Raw genomic sequence first — 14809 nt, 5'->3', positions numbered from 1 at the left:
AGTGGCCAATCCCTTGTTAACAAAAGAATCAATATCCGAGAATATTTTGTCGAATTTGTTCTTATTGTATTCAAACAATAAGATCTTAGTGATGCTATTGTTGATCAAGTCAAGTTCTTTTTTCAAAATGTCAATTAGTTGATTGTTGTTACGAATAATAATACGAACTAAATCCATACCTAAACGGTTGAGAAATGAAGTACGTTCCTGGTATCCCTCAGTACTGACCTCAAATCCTATAGGAAGTTTGAATAGCCTTAATCCTTTGGGAACTTGCTGCAGTTCTATCGACCTTTCCAGATCTACATTATCCATTTGTAACAACTTGAATTTCCTCAATTTGGACTCAAAAGTTGTCAGTTGAGCTTTAAGTGAACCATTACCAATAGTGGTGGTGGAATTAGATGACCCTAATGCCCAATTAAAACTCGGTGGGGCCAGCATTCTGTCCAGACCACTCGAAATATCTCCAATGACTGTAGTAGTATTTGTAGTTTTCTGCAAACAGTTAGGGCCGGCATTTTTGTTGACCCGTTATTTACCAATTCACTGGTTTCCCTTACCAGTGTGTCTCGCGCTGAAGTACTGGGAGGTGTGTGCATTGTATATAGAACCTATATTAAAAGGAGGGTTGCTTAATACAGGTACAGGCATCACTTCCAAGACAGAAGTTACAAACAGAAGGGCTATGATCCTGCCATACAACCCTTTAGCGGGACAGATCAAGTCAATTATAATAGACACATGGGATAGTGTGCTCAACAGCAACAACATCAATATATTGGGCAGCAAACCCATCATTACTTATAGTAGGGGCAAAAATGTAAAGGAATTAATGGAAATGGTCAACAGTGTTGATGTGTATAAGAATTCCAAAATGAGCAAATGTGGGTCCTGTGCAGCTTGCAAGTTTATAAACAATGGACCGTATGTAGCAGTTCACAATTTCAGTAGGACAAAATGTCCAGGTTATGTTAATTGTAACACAAAAATGGTGATTTACATCGCTACATGTTTAAGTTGTCCAACATTTTATACAGGGAAAATTGAGTTTGAGAATAAATGAACATATAAGAGATATTAAAAACAAAAAAAGTTCTAATGCCCTATATATGCACAGTCAGGTTTGTTTAAATTTTAATAAATTTATATTTTTTGTTGTAGATAGGGTTCCACATAGCGACAGGGGGGGTGATGCTAAGTCCTTTTTAGAGGTAAAGGAAAGTTTATGGCAACTTAGACTTGATGCCTCAAAACCTCCTGGAATTAATGACCACATTTATATTTCGAGTATTCTAAAATTAAAATCTTATTGCATTTAAATAATGGGTCAAGTAAGGTTATTTAATATTTAAAATTTACAAAATTTACATTATTTAATTCATAAAATTTACATTATTTAATTTTAAAAATGAAGATTTACATAATATGAAATGTTTCTTTAAAGTGCAACAGGTACATTGGTCGCCTTTACTGTTGGTCTGAGTTTAGTTTTAGATTAAGAGTTTTAACAGGAAACATATAGTGTTAGTATAGTAACACATTTTAACGTATTTTAATGTATGTTAAAAAAACTATTAACTTTGTTTAAAATGGTGTATATTAAATGAATGTTTGTATTTAGTGTTGATTAATGTTTAGATTAGGAGTATCGGCTATTTTATGATAGCATTTTTAGAAAATGAAGGAACCTCAGTGAGTTTGTTTTTACTATACAAGATGCGTTTAGTGGTGATAGGACAAAAAAGAGGTGTGTGCATGACGTTATTGGTTTTAAAAGTCTGTTACAGCAGTAACTAATTAACTCTGATGAAGTCTGTGTTAATGTATGGGTGAAAGCGCGTAGTATTTCGAGCAGTACGTTTTTTGTATTTTGTGGTTCTGTGGCTTTCCATTAAAGCTTTTTTTTGTTTCGGATCTTCAGTCTGGTTGAATTTAATAATCTGTAATTAACCTTGTGTGCATTGGTTCAAATTTCAGTTTGGCAGAGTTATCTAGCAACAAATTAATCTTTATAACCCCATGATCACTGCACGTCAATGGTAAAACTTGATTTGAAGTAACAGTATTTTCTTTAGGAACACAATGTCTAGTATGTTCGTCCCCTAGTAGGTTTTTTTACAATCTGAAGAAATTGTTGTTCCTGACTATACGTTGTGAATAATTTCCTTACTAACATTGTTGAATCTATATTATTCCAGCCAGTTTCTGGTAAATTTAAGTTCCCAGCTAATATTATTCTTCCTTTCTGTGTTTCATGCAAGGAATGTATCAACTCCTCTAGGTCATCTGCACTTGACTTAGGCGGTCTATATACTCCAATAATTGTTATATGTTTCAGAGTTGTCGTTATTGTCACAGCTACACAGTCTATAGTATTGGTGTTATCATTGAACATGTAATAATCACAGGTCTCATAACTGTCTTTAATCCCCATCATAACACCTCCACCTGATTTTTTGTTAGACTGTCTGTTGCAGTAAAAACATTTATACCCTGACAGAACTGGTTTCCAGTCATTGTTCTCATGTTTCACAAACAATAACAACATCAATCTTGTGGGAACGTAGCAAATTTCCAATTAAAAAAAAACTTTTATTATTAATAATGCTCCTAGCATTAACAGCCATCAGAGATGGATCAAATGCTATCTGTGAACTGTTAAATTTTCGTTTTCGACCTGGCAAAAATCCTGCCTAGTGTTTGTCAAATATTGCAAAATATCTGTTGCAGAAATTCTCTTCCATGATCTTGACAAATGCACCCCGTCTTGTCTAAACATGTGCCAAAACTAGGCTTGGATGCTCTACACATTTCCATTTTTTTAAATCAAGACATTTTTCCATGTAGGTATTTACTCAAAAAAATCTTTTCATTCACAGTAACCTGACTATCCGTAATATAGCTGATTTGTGAAAAATACATCCTAACACCAGTACAAGCTATACTGTCTAAGAGGGTTGTCAGTTCCCTACTAACGGTCACTGAATCCTTGTGGATGACATCATTTGTACCAACATGAATAAAAATGGATCCATACGTGTATTACATTAAGGCATTCCAAGGCTTGTCTCACCTGTTCTGTTTTTGCTCCTGACAAGCATAACCTTATTTGATGTTCATTATCTTCTCTGCAGATATATGTGTCAGATCCTCTAATAATTGAATCTCCAATTACAAGAATATCTTTGCTCGCCAAATCTGAAGTCTTCAGCTTCTGATACAGCAGTGTCTGCTCTATCAATTGTTAAGGCTAAACAACACACCTGATACACTTGTAATAGGTGACTCTATCGTCAGGCACACTGACGTCCCGCTCACCAGGCTGAACAAGGAGAAGGTTACGGTGAGCTGCCTGTCGGGCGCTAGGATCCGCCACATAACACAAGCACTCAGGTCACTCCAAGGCAAGTACAAATATGACTTAGTCATTGCCCATGCTGGTGAGAATGACCTGAGATATACCTCCCTGGACTACATGAAAAGAGACATAGAGGAGCTATCTGAGCATGTAGCCCAGGCCGTTATGACCCTGACCTTGAGTAGCATCTTACCCTCACCAAGAATGATGCCACAATATGAAGACAAGATGATCAATTTCAACAATTGGCTTAAGTATTGGTGTCATTCAAAGGGGGTCCAATGCCTGTCTGCCTGGGATGACATGCTCAACAAGCCACGATGCTTCGCTAGGGACAGCTTGCACTTGTCACCCCTGGGCTTTCGGATATTGGCAAAGGCTCTTGCCACCTCCATAGTTCCTTTTTTAGGCAAGGCTCAAAAGACAAACCCACCTCCATAGGTATCACAAGGGATAAGAAACTAAGCGTAATGCTACTCAACGCCAGAAGTCTAAACCTCAAGATGCACGCACTCGAAACTCTTCTTAGCATGGAGAACATCGATATCTGTGCAGTAACAGAAACCTAGTTCAAGGCTCCCGAGAGCAACCCAGCACTACCAGGTTATACCTCATACCATGTTTTTCGGCCCCAAAACTTGGACCGAACCACAAAAGGAGGGGAGTATCAATATTCGTCAAAGATACCCACACCTCCAGGTTGGTGGCACAGCACAAAGCATCAGAGACTATCCATGTGCAACTAACAGTGAGTAAAACTGCCTTCTAGTGTATAGCCTGCTACAGACCACCCTCCCAAACCCAGGAATCCCACTCGGCCTTCCTGAGAACACTGGAAAATATGAAGGTCTCTCCAAACACCATTATATTGGGCGACTTCAACTACTCTAACATAGACTGGGAGCATTACTCTAGCTCCAACACCCTAACCCAAAGGTTCCTAGAATTTATAAACTCAAATGCTATGGAACAACTTGTTGCCACTCCCACAAGAGGGGAAAACATACTGGACCTGATCATCACCAACTTGGGGACTGTATGCTCCAGACCAGAAGTGTATCCCTCACTGGTAAGATCAGACCATAAACTAATCTCACTAGATATTCACATCCCGACCCCAGCCCCTGCCCAGAAAACCACAGTGAAAAACTTTTCTTCTCTAAAGCAAATTTCACACTCCTCAAAACCGAGGTGGAATCCTTCAAAGTCCCTGGGCCTGTGGAAAATATGGCCCAGACCGCAGAATCCTTTATAAATGCATTCTATGAACACCTTCAGGAATGCATGGATCATGCAATCCCAAATAAAACCAAGACCCAATCCTCCAAAGTTAGGCGTCCTATCTGGTGGACCCCAGCCATAAACAAACTATATAATACAAGGAGGAAGCTACTACATGATAGAGCAAAATCCTAAAAAGGGAAGGCATCTCTGATCAGTATTAGCAAAAAACTACGGGCACTCATAAAATTGTCTAAGGCCAGCTTCGAGAGAAAAAAGAAATTGCACAGGACATGAAGGATAATCACAAGACTTTCTTTAGTTATGTTAGGAACCTGGGTGGGAATTCCCAGATATGCTCAGAATTAGTCCAAAATGACAAAAAATACACCGAACCCCACAGACATTGCCAACATCCTAGCTGACAGGTTCAGTGCAAACTTCTCCCCCCCTTCCCCACCAAAAGGGCAAATATCTATCCCAGCAGAGTGCTGCCCCCCTGACATCTCAGATGCTCAGGTAAGAGCCGCCCTCTCCAAAGCAAAAAACACAGCATCAATGGGACCAGATGGTGTCCCGGTCTGCATCCTACATGAACTCCAAGAAGAACTAAACCCAAACATAAAACTACTGTTCCATCTCAGCCTTACTACAGGATATGTACCCAAAGAGTGGCGTACAGCAACAGTGGTCCCTCTCCACAAAGGTGGTGCCTCAACGGATCCTGGAAACTATCGCCCCATAAGCTTGACTAGCTTGGTCTGCAAAGCTATGGAAAGGATCATCATGGACCTCATAATAAAGATATTGGGGACCTACCGACACTGGATCCTACCCAGTTCGGCTTTGTTAAGGGCAGATCCTGCCTCTTAAACCTGGTTGATTTCTTTGAAACAGTCACCAAGGCCATTGACGAGGGGAAGGTGGTCCACACAGCCTACCTGGACCTTGCAAAAGCCTTCGATACAATACCCCACTCAGGCATTGTAGATAAGCTCACCAGCTTAAATATAAACCCCTATGTCACTAGATGGGTTGCAAACTGGTTCAAGGACAAAACCCACATGGTTAGAATTGCTGGAGCCATGTCAGACTCCAAACCAGTTACAAGTGGCGTCCCACAAGGCTCAGTCCTGGGACCTCTCTTGTTCGGTATATATTTCTTGGAGGTACAGGCTAACACAGAAGGACTGTGGCTGACCAAGTTCGCAGATGACTGCAAACTGGGCGCCATAATAGACTCTCCAGCCGACACAAGCATCCTACAAAAAGGCCTCATAGAAACAGACAACTGGTGCCAGAGCCATGGCCTCAAGCTGAACGCCAAAAAGTGTATAGTCATCCCCTTTGGCAAAAACAAAGTGCCCACAAATTACCACATAGGTGGTAATCCATTAAGTACAGAAGAAGTAATTAATGACCTGGGGACCCAAGTTGATAGCAGTCTCTCATTTGACAACCACGTGGCCAAAGTGGTTAGAAAAACATTTTATATAGCCCACCTAATCATGAAGGGATTCACATCTAGATCAGGGGAGGTCATCGTGCCTCTTTACTCATCCCTCATCAGGCCCATAATTGAGTACAATGCCCCTTTTGGGATGTACCTTACCAGACACCTGCAGCAACTGGAAAGACCCCAAAAGTACCTCACCAAGAGGATCAAAGGGCTCAAACAGATGCCATATGCTGCCCGGTTAAAGAAACTCCAGCTCTACTCAGTAGCATACCGCCTGCTCAGAGGCAATCTGTGCCTGACGTATAAAGCCATGTCCAACCCGGAATTAATGGACATGCTGCACCTCAGAAAATCCAAATCCCATCGAGCTACGTGCTCGAGAGACTTGAACCTCAGCACTGAAATAAATAGGACATGCTGGAGGGACAGATTCATAACCCAGAGGCTCCCTTCACTCTGGAATAAAATCCCAGTCCAGGTTAGGCAGAGTCCCTCATTGACTCTCTTTAAGAGGAATCTTGATGAGTGGATGGGAGATAGTAGGTTTACCCCGGGTATCACTTCTGTGTCACTGTTAGACAGTGGCACAGTATACTAACCTCGAAAAAAGGCATAGCAGAAATCATTTAAAATGGGTGACGAAAGCCAAACACACTCTGGCTAGGCTTATAAATGCCCTAGGGCAGATAGCCTAGTATGAACCTATGAACCTACTAAGGATAGATCTTCATCACCATTGGTCTTATTAAAACCACTATTTTCATTGTGTATTAAATTCTCATCCAGCTGGTATTGTAAATCCACAGCTTCAGCCATGTAGTCATTATCTGTCTTTCTCTTCTTTTTTCTTACAGTAATGTTCTTCAGTCCTTCCACGTTCAATTTTGATTTTTTCCTTTTCACCTGCCCCTTGCCTCTTTTTTCTTCCTTCACTTTTGGAAAAGTGATGCCTTTTTCTGTAGACTGAAGATTTTCAGAAAAATGTTATCATTCCCAGTAACCTGTGACTAGACTATTTTCAAATGGTTTTCTAAGGCTATTAACATTTGTTATGTTCACCTTAACAAATCTATTCCAGTAAGGGTTATAGTCCACTTTACCAGGGCCCTGGCTTAATCTATGGCTTTTTGGAAAAGGTTGGATTCTAGAAGCAGCTATTTGATCCTCTGTACATACCTTTATAAAGCACTACAAGCTTGATTTTTTTTCTGTAGGTCCAGATCAAGCTTTGCTAGGACCATTCTGTAGGAGGTCCTGGACTCTTCTCCTTCCACCTTCCACACACAGTTAGCTATGGTAATCTACCCATATAACCAAGGCTACTGGAGCAGTGAGCAATACGGTGAACGTAGTAAAGTTGTGTAAGTCGAACTTCCCATATCTGTAGATGTTTGAATGATCACTGCTGCAGTAGCCACTCCTTCCTTCCATCCACCTTCTATTTTTTTGGTGTGTTTTTTATGTTAGAGTGTGGAAATTTATTTTTTATTTTTCCTGGCATTGTCCTCTCAGGGCTCAGCCTTCCTTTCTCTGCTGACAGGAAAGCACTGAAGGCTTCACACCCAAACTTGCCTCTTAGTTAGCTCAGGTCATGCAGGTTTACAGTTTGGGTGCATGGAAGGTGCCCTGAAACTTTGGACACTGGCCGACTGTTATATCCTTGGCAGGATATAACTCCTAGAACTAAAGGTATTGCAGCAGTGATCATTAAAACATCTACTATTGTGGCAAATTCAACTTACTGTACTTTCGATATAGTTTGTCTTCAGGGCTCCCTGTAGGCCATTTTATTTGTTTGACAAGAGGTTGCTTAAGGTGCTGGTTGAGATCAAGAAGTCTTCTAGGGAAGTTAATTATGGCCAGATGGTAGTTGAGAGTTCATTTTTCATGTAGTCACAGTATCTACTTCCCTTCAGTCAGTGAGTTTACATTCTTATTCAATTTACCTTTGCCACCTGTAGGGGGCCTCAGTTGTTCAGTGGTTATGGTATATATATTACTCCATCAAAACATCATGACGTCAGTTCTCTAACTCAGAACATGCTAATTCCATCCAGTAATGAAGAACTATCTTCTTTGGTATTTGAATTTTGTTCCTAGACCCTCCCATATGTGCTGCCTTTTTGTAGTCTGTAGAATTGGTGTAAAGATTGCTCTTGCATGCAACTGACCCATTTGTTCCTCCATCTGAGAGTTAGGTGTTGGGAGTGGACCAGTCTGCAGTTGCTGCAGACTCTTATCTTCACCCTCAGCAGCCTTCCAAGCTCCACTGTAGCTGTTACAGGAGTCCCATGCACATTTCCGTGCTTGTGCGATGACCTGACAAAACAGCCATTGCTTGCAACACTGGCATCCTAGCTCTTTATGCTGTGGTGTGTTATACATGCTTTGCTGTGGGCATCCCCAGTGCAGTGAACCAGGCTGCTTTACTCCCATTCTGTCCTCCCCATTTCCTCTAGCACCAGTGCCACTAGTTGAACATCAATCATCTGGGTGCAGTCAGGACTTTAGCTCCTCAGCATGAGGCCAAGCATCCTCTGTGTTCCTTTTCAGCCTGTTGGCATAATGAACTTGATGTATATTTCTCAAAAGACCCTGTTTTTGCTGGCTATCAAATATTTGAGTGAAATTGGTTTGTCAGTAATCATATTTCATTTTCTCATAAGCACTTTTCTTAAGAGCAAACCCTAACATTTTATATATATATATATATATATATATATATATATATATATATATATATATATATATATAGATGACTGAACTGTTCAGTTTCATTTGGTTCACATCCATTTTTGGAGAGAAAATCCTGCATATCTTGGATATTTAGATTTTATTTTTGTTGTGTGCATTAATTCAGCAAGTTCTTTTGCTGAAGGAAAGAATTTTCTAGCAGTTGCCAAAAAGATCTAAATAGATTATGAAATGTGTTGCCTTTCAGCAATGTTTGACCAACTGGCCATTGTCCATGGATAAATTCTTTTAGGGAGCTGCTGCACCCAGTGCTTGTTTCAGAAGTGTGTGCTGCACACATTAGTATGGTGGCTGCTTGGTCCACATGCATGTCTTCCTTAAGCAGTGTAGTTTGGGTATATGCTGCTTGAGAGCTTCCTTTTATATTTTTGTGTTGTAATGGGTCTGCGTTTTGATTCTTGGTTTTTATCAAATAGCTTGTTTCAGTTCTACCTTTCACATATTTTAGGGTAGGTACTTCAAGGGAGTGCACTTCAGGGGGCGATTTGAAGCAAGATGTAACGTGTGAGTATGGTGTTCTATTCCACCACCACATCAACGACTCATGCTTCCTCAATTTTTATGAAGATTGAAAAGTGCAGTTCAAAACTATTTAAAAGAATACACTCTGATCTTTTTGTGGGCAACCAAATCCCCCCGCACCCCTTTATATATATCATCCTCGTGGTAGTGCTACAATGAGGATAAGTGGGGGGACTGGAAGTGTGCCTTTGGCCTATACACTGAAATAACTGCATTGAAATGTACCATGAGTTAAAACTTAAAAAAAATTGGTTTGGAGAAACAGTCTACAGTGATGTGTAGGTATGCCATGTGAGTGCTTGGCATGTCAGTTGATCTTCAGAACTATCCTCTGCAGTAAGGTACCATCCCTACAGGTGTTAGTTCCTTCTATAAGTATTCTTTAGTCTACCACAAGGACATCCTAAGATGTGCCAACAAAAGGTTATGTCCACCTTGAATGTAGGGGTATTTAACTTGTTATGACTGGGCTGACAGGAAGAATATCTCAGCTGTAAACTCACCACAGAGGGCTTTGAAGATCAGCTGGATGTGGTAAGTGTCTGCATATCTGTTACTTTCCATGTCATGAACTGTTGTCACTGCATGGTCTAGAAGGCAGATTCTGTAGTCACTTTGGCAAGCATCCTCGCAGGTAGCATTTTGAGTCAAGAAAATGTCGTAACAGTGAAAATCTGGAGTAATAATTTTCTGAAATGCCAACATTAATGCACTACATTTAATAATTTAATTTGAATACTATAAACTTGCAGCTTTGGTAGCGTTGGATTTTTTTAAATATTAGTGTTCTAATGTTGCAAGTTGTGTGTAGGTTTAGTTTTAGGACAAAATGATCTTCTACAGAAAAGGATAGTCCATTTTAGGCCTGTTATAATTTTGTCCTCTATGCAAGGCTTTATTGCGTGCATTTGCAAATGATCAACTTGTTTTGGGATAGAAATACCAGACTGCTTTAATAAGTACTTAGTATCTCAAATAAAAATTCACAACATATCAAGGCTAGCAATCCATCCATTACAACCCAGTATCCGAAATGAAAATTAAATACAAATCAAAGCTAGCAATCCATCCATCCACAGCCCATTTTTACACATGGGGTTGGGGTGTCACATCAGCTGTGACTGTCATCTAGAGCCAGTGACGTCCTTCCATATCACTGTTGCATTATTCCTAACAGAAGGGTTTTCCTTCCAAGGATAGCCTAATGTCTGGCCAGTATACCAAAGCCTTTAGTATTTACAGGCACCATACATCACAGGTATGCTCCCAGTGCAAGGCGTAGGGAATAAAGGTGACATATAGACACCAGACTCAGAACTGCTTGCCACTGGTCTGAACACCTTTCTTTTGTGCTGGTTACAGAGCCTTTTTTTCAGGTAAGTGCCATTTTGGGGTTTCTTCTTTTCATTTAGTGTTAGTCGGTTTCGTGTCATTCAGAAACGGAAAATGTTAGTGTGAGAGGCAGATTCCTCATAAAGACCATTGCAATCAACGTCTCCTCTGTTTGGCTGCTTCCCATGACCATACTCGGTGTTCTATCTGCCAAGCTTTTGATCCCACAACCCTACATAGTCATCTCTACTCCTTATCTATTTTCTTTAAAAAAAACAAAGTCTTAAGGTGTTAACTCAAGGCGTTATGGCAGAGTCTTCTTGTCCCAAGGGTCATCCGTCAGTCAGGGAAACTTAGGTCTGAGATGGCTGCTGTCCAGTCTCCCCCAGATCTCTCTTGAGGTTAGTAAAAGGGCCAGAGGGTTGTCTGGTAGTTGCTTCAGATTCCTCTGCTGCAACCCTGTCAGAGGCCAGCATAGATCCATCTTCTTGTATGTCCTTGAAGGCTTTGCAAACATCTGCTCCAGGCATTGAGGGGGAACCTTGGCTGATTATAACTGAGGGGGATTCCTCAGAGGTTTCTAGGGGGATGTTCTCTGACATCCTCCTCCCCAGGTTTCCTTTTGAGGCTTTGTACTTTCCTTTCTTTAGGAATACTGCAACAGTGGATGTGGAAGGACACTATGATTTTAGTACAGTTGTGTAAAGTCTTATAACAATAGATGTTCTTCTCTTCACTGTTGCAATATTCGCTTTCTCTCTTTTTCTCCTTCAAGAAGCACATGTTCCTCCTTGTCACTAGGGACACTCTGTTCCTCCTGGGGCTTTTTCAGTTCTGAGTGTGTGCGTCCAGGTCACCTTTATGCCATATGTCTTGCGTGGGGAGCGTGTGTGTGGCATACAGCACTTTTAAATACTAAAGGCTTTGGTATACTGTCTGGACATTGGGCCTTCCTTGGCAGGAAATCCCTTCTGTTAGGTATACTGTAAGATTTTATACAGCTGTATTTTCACACTGCAAGGTGACTAGCTGCAATTGTTCTTCCATGCCATACAGACAGATTTCACAGCTATGGCCATTTTAGTGTGTCCAGTCCACGTGCTGCATATCTTTGGAATGTGGGAAGAAACTCAAAGTTGCATTTAGATGCTGGGATTCTTAATGCAGGTGTTACTGTTTTTGTTCTGAAATGCATCTAAATCAAGATATTAATAATGCAGTGAGTCTAGCAGTGAGCATACCCTGTTCTCACTTTTCCATAGTTAATAAGGGACTTGGCCTCTTTAAGGACTCACAAAACGTAGCTTAATAGACTAATGGATTTTAATTTTTTGGGTATCATATTTAAAGACTCTACTCCGGCAGTACCAGATCTGTGTTTATCTAAGAATCATTTAAAATAAATTTGAGCTTTCACAGAACTGGTTTCAGAGTAGGGGTTATGAATAAACTAAGTAATTTTGATGTTTGTCTTGGTAACTGGGTCAGACTTAGTGCTGCTCAACTGTGTCCCATGTAATATTCTTTAACATTCTGTGGTAATGATTTGGTTATTAATTACTAAAATTGTTTTAAGTGAACGCTTAGTTGCTTCTGTCATTACAAACTGTGCCTGCTTCTTGTCCTCAGACACACACAACGAGTAAAACCCTCCTGACTCGAGATCGTCCTTCCATGTGGCTGTATTTATAAAGAATTTTGAAGCATCGCAGAATCCTTTGTGTAGTCCATCCATTTTTGTGCATGAAGTTACTTAGTTTTGGACTTAATCGAATGACAGTTTGTAGTCAGTAATTCATACTTTTTTCCAGCAAACTCAGTTTTACAAATTCTCACTGTTGAAAGAACTTTCACTTTTACTTTGCTCGTTTGTATTTTAGCCAGATTAAAGGTCTCTTTAAAATTTAATGTTGCAGTTCTGTGCATGATCTTGATAATTATTGACTGGTAAAGCAAAAGGGAAAATGTTTAGAAGCTTGATAAGCTTTGCTATATGTTTGGTTCTTATTTTTGGCATAATAAATTAGGGTGAAGCCTGCACTCTTTTAATTTAGTAAGCCATGTTGGCATGGTTTAAGAACTACTTCAGAATTCAAAATTATGCAGAGTTTGCATATGTAACTATGTATTTTTGTACCCTGTCTTAAACCCAAGAAAAAATGTTGTAAGAAAAAATCATTTTCTTGGAAACTTCCTTTTTTTCTGAATCAAAATTAATTGTCCTGTTGTGACATTGTAATTGTTTTAGCTTTAAGGAGCCAAATAAAAGTCTTCTTGAAGTTAATGCTTTCCCTGTTGATATCATATTTGTTGCATAACACTGTTGTTTCAGCATTAATGTGAACTTGATCATCTTATTTGGATGGAAGAATGTCTAATTCATGGCAGCAAAAATGCATTGAGATTCTTCTCTGGACTGCATGGAGAAAAACTTGAGAAACATCTGCCACAAGAAGTGTCAGGATTTTATTTACCCATAGCTGGTCTCTGATGTAGCACAACAAACCACACTATTTTAAGCATATGTAGCTAGCCTGTAATATTTTTCAGAGTATATTACTTTTACCTTTAGTACTAGCACAGCATGATTCTGTGCCCATGTATCATAGGGTGTGTGATGATGTGATATATTGCCAGCTATGCCAGGAGAAGTAGGGTAGTGGATGTGCAACATATGCCAGTACAGCTGGCTGGAATTTTGTAAATAATTTTATGTCATTTGCATATCAAACTGATATTTGTACAGATGTTTATGTTGCAAAATATATTTGTAAAGTTGCTTATGTTAAAAAAAAATTACCAGTGGTGGGTTCTGACTGTGTTGTAACTGATTAAATGTACATGCTTTAACAGAGGATACTGGAAGAGAAGAGGTTTAAGCTCAAACCCAAGCTAACGTTTAGAAAAATATCCTGAAATTAAATTACCTGGTTTAGGCCATAAAGATTGTATCTTACAGTTCTGATTGCAGCCAGAGATTAAATGTCTGTACCATAGAATGATTTATTAGCTCCTGTAGGAAGAGTGGAAGTGTTTTATGGTTTTATACCTTCCAGATGCTATCAACATATCTCAGCAAAGCTCTATTTGTGTGCACGATAACACGTATGTGCTAAATTATGGTTCAGTTTCTAGCTTTGGGGGAAGCATGGGAATCAGACGTCGGATGACCAGATCTATGTGATGCCATTCTGTAATCTAGGCCAAAATAATTATAATACTAGATCAGAGAGAAGTCTCAGAGCACTCTGTTTTTGGAACCTGACAAGGAATGAAGACCACTCACCTATTTCATTTTTCCTTTCTCTAGTATGTGACCAGGCAGTAGTAATTATTTAGATCAGTTAGGAAAATATAGTGAGATTAGTTAAGTACTGTTTTTCTTAATCTGTGTGAATCTATTCGTCTGTGTTATTTTAATATTTCCTGTGATTGAAACTCTGGTGTTTATTATAAACAGATATTCAGTATTTTCATGTTGTTTTATTATTTATCATTAAATATATTTAAACTTTTCATTGTGGCTGGTCCTTTAGAGAATATTTAATCTTTCAGAGTACTCATATCTATTTGGTGACTCTGTGTCCTCTCCTTAAGGCCTTACTGCATTGCTCAAAACACTACCATTTGTATTAACATTAATTTCACTCAGTTTAATTGGGTATCCTTCTAAGAGCCTTAGAGTAGCTGGCTTTGGAGTGTCTGGTGGCAGAAGCTACCTTATAGTCTGAGCAGAAGGGGGCATAGCTAGTAAATCTGTGCCAGCCTTTCCTAAGTGTGTGCGTGTGTGTGTGTGTGTGTGTGTGTGTGTGTGTGTGTGTGTGTGTGTGTGTGTGTGTGTGTGTGTGTGTGAAAATCAAATCTCCAAGAGTGTGTGTGTCAGCTCTTTGGACCTGGGACACAAATCACTGGTTTCCCAAAGAGGTTGCTTGGAGAGCTTGGCTTGGACACTTGGCTGAGGACTCAACTCTATAGTTGTGCCAGTGGGGAGTCTTATTGTGACCTGGAGGGAGACAGAAAGAGAAATCCAGACCACAGACTGAGTGTGTTCCATGTGTACTGTTAATGGAAATTGTGCTTGAGTTGATGATGCAGAGAGCTGTGTCTGGAAATAGTGTGTGTATCTATTTTTGTTCCAAGTGAACTTCCATCTGCAGTGT

At 39.8% G+C, this 14809-nt stretch overlaps 1 protein-coding gene across 3 annotated transcripts in view; it reads left to right on the top strand.

Moving 5' to 3' along the window:
- Positions 1-12933, top strand: part of LOC122817602 (cold-inducible RNA-binding protein B-like) — a 936366-nt gene extending 923433 nt beyond the window's left edge. For all 3 annotated transcript variants that reach the window (XM_044090642.1, XM_044090640.1, XM_044090641.1), the window contains one exon: positions 12279-12933. In XM_044090642.1, coding sequence (XP_043946577.1) covers positions 12279-12341 — 63 coding nt within the window. In that variant the 3' untranslated portion in view covers positions 12342-12933. The remainder of the gene's footprint in view (positions 1-12278) is intronic.
- The last annotated feature ends 1876 nt before the right edge of the window (positions 12934-14809 follow it).

The sequence above is a fragment of the Protopterus annectens genome, chromosome 13.part0, assembly GCF_019279795.1.
Source record: "Protopterus annectens isolate FY-2018-M chromosome 13.part0, PAN1.0, whole genome shotgun sequence".
Classification (NCBI taxonomy): Eukaryota; Metazoa; Chordata; order Ceratodontiformes; family Protopteridae; genus Protopterus; species Protopterus annectens.
This window is presented reverse-complemented; position numbering and strand designations above follow the sequence as displayed.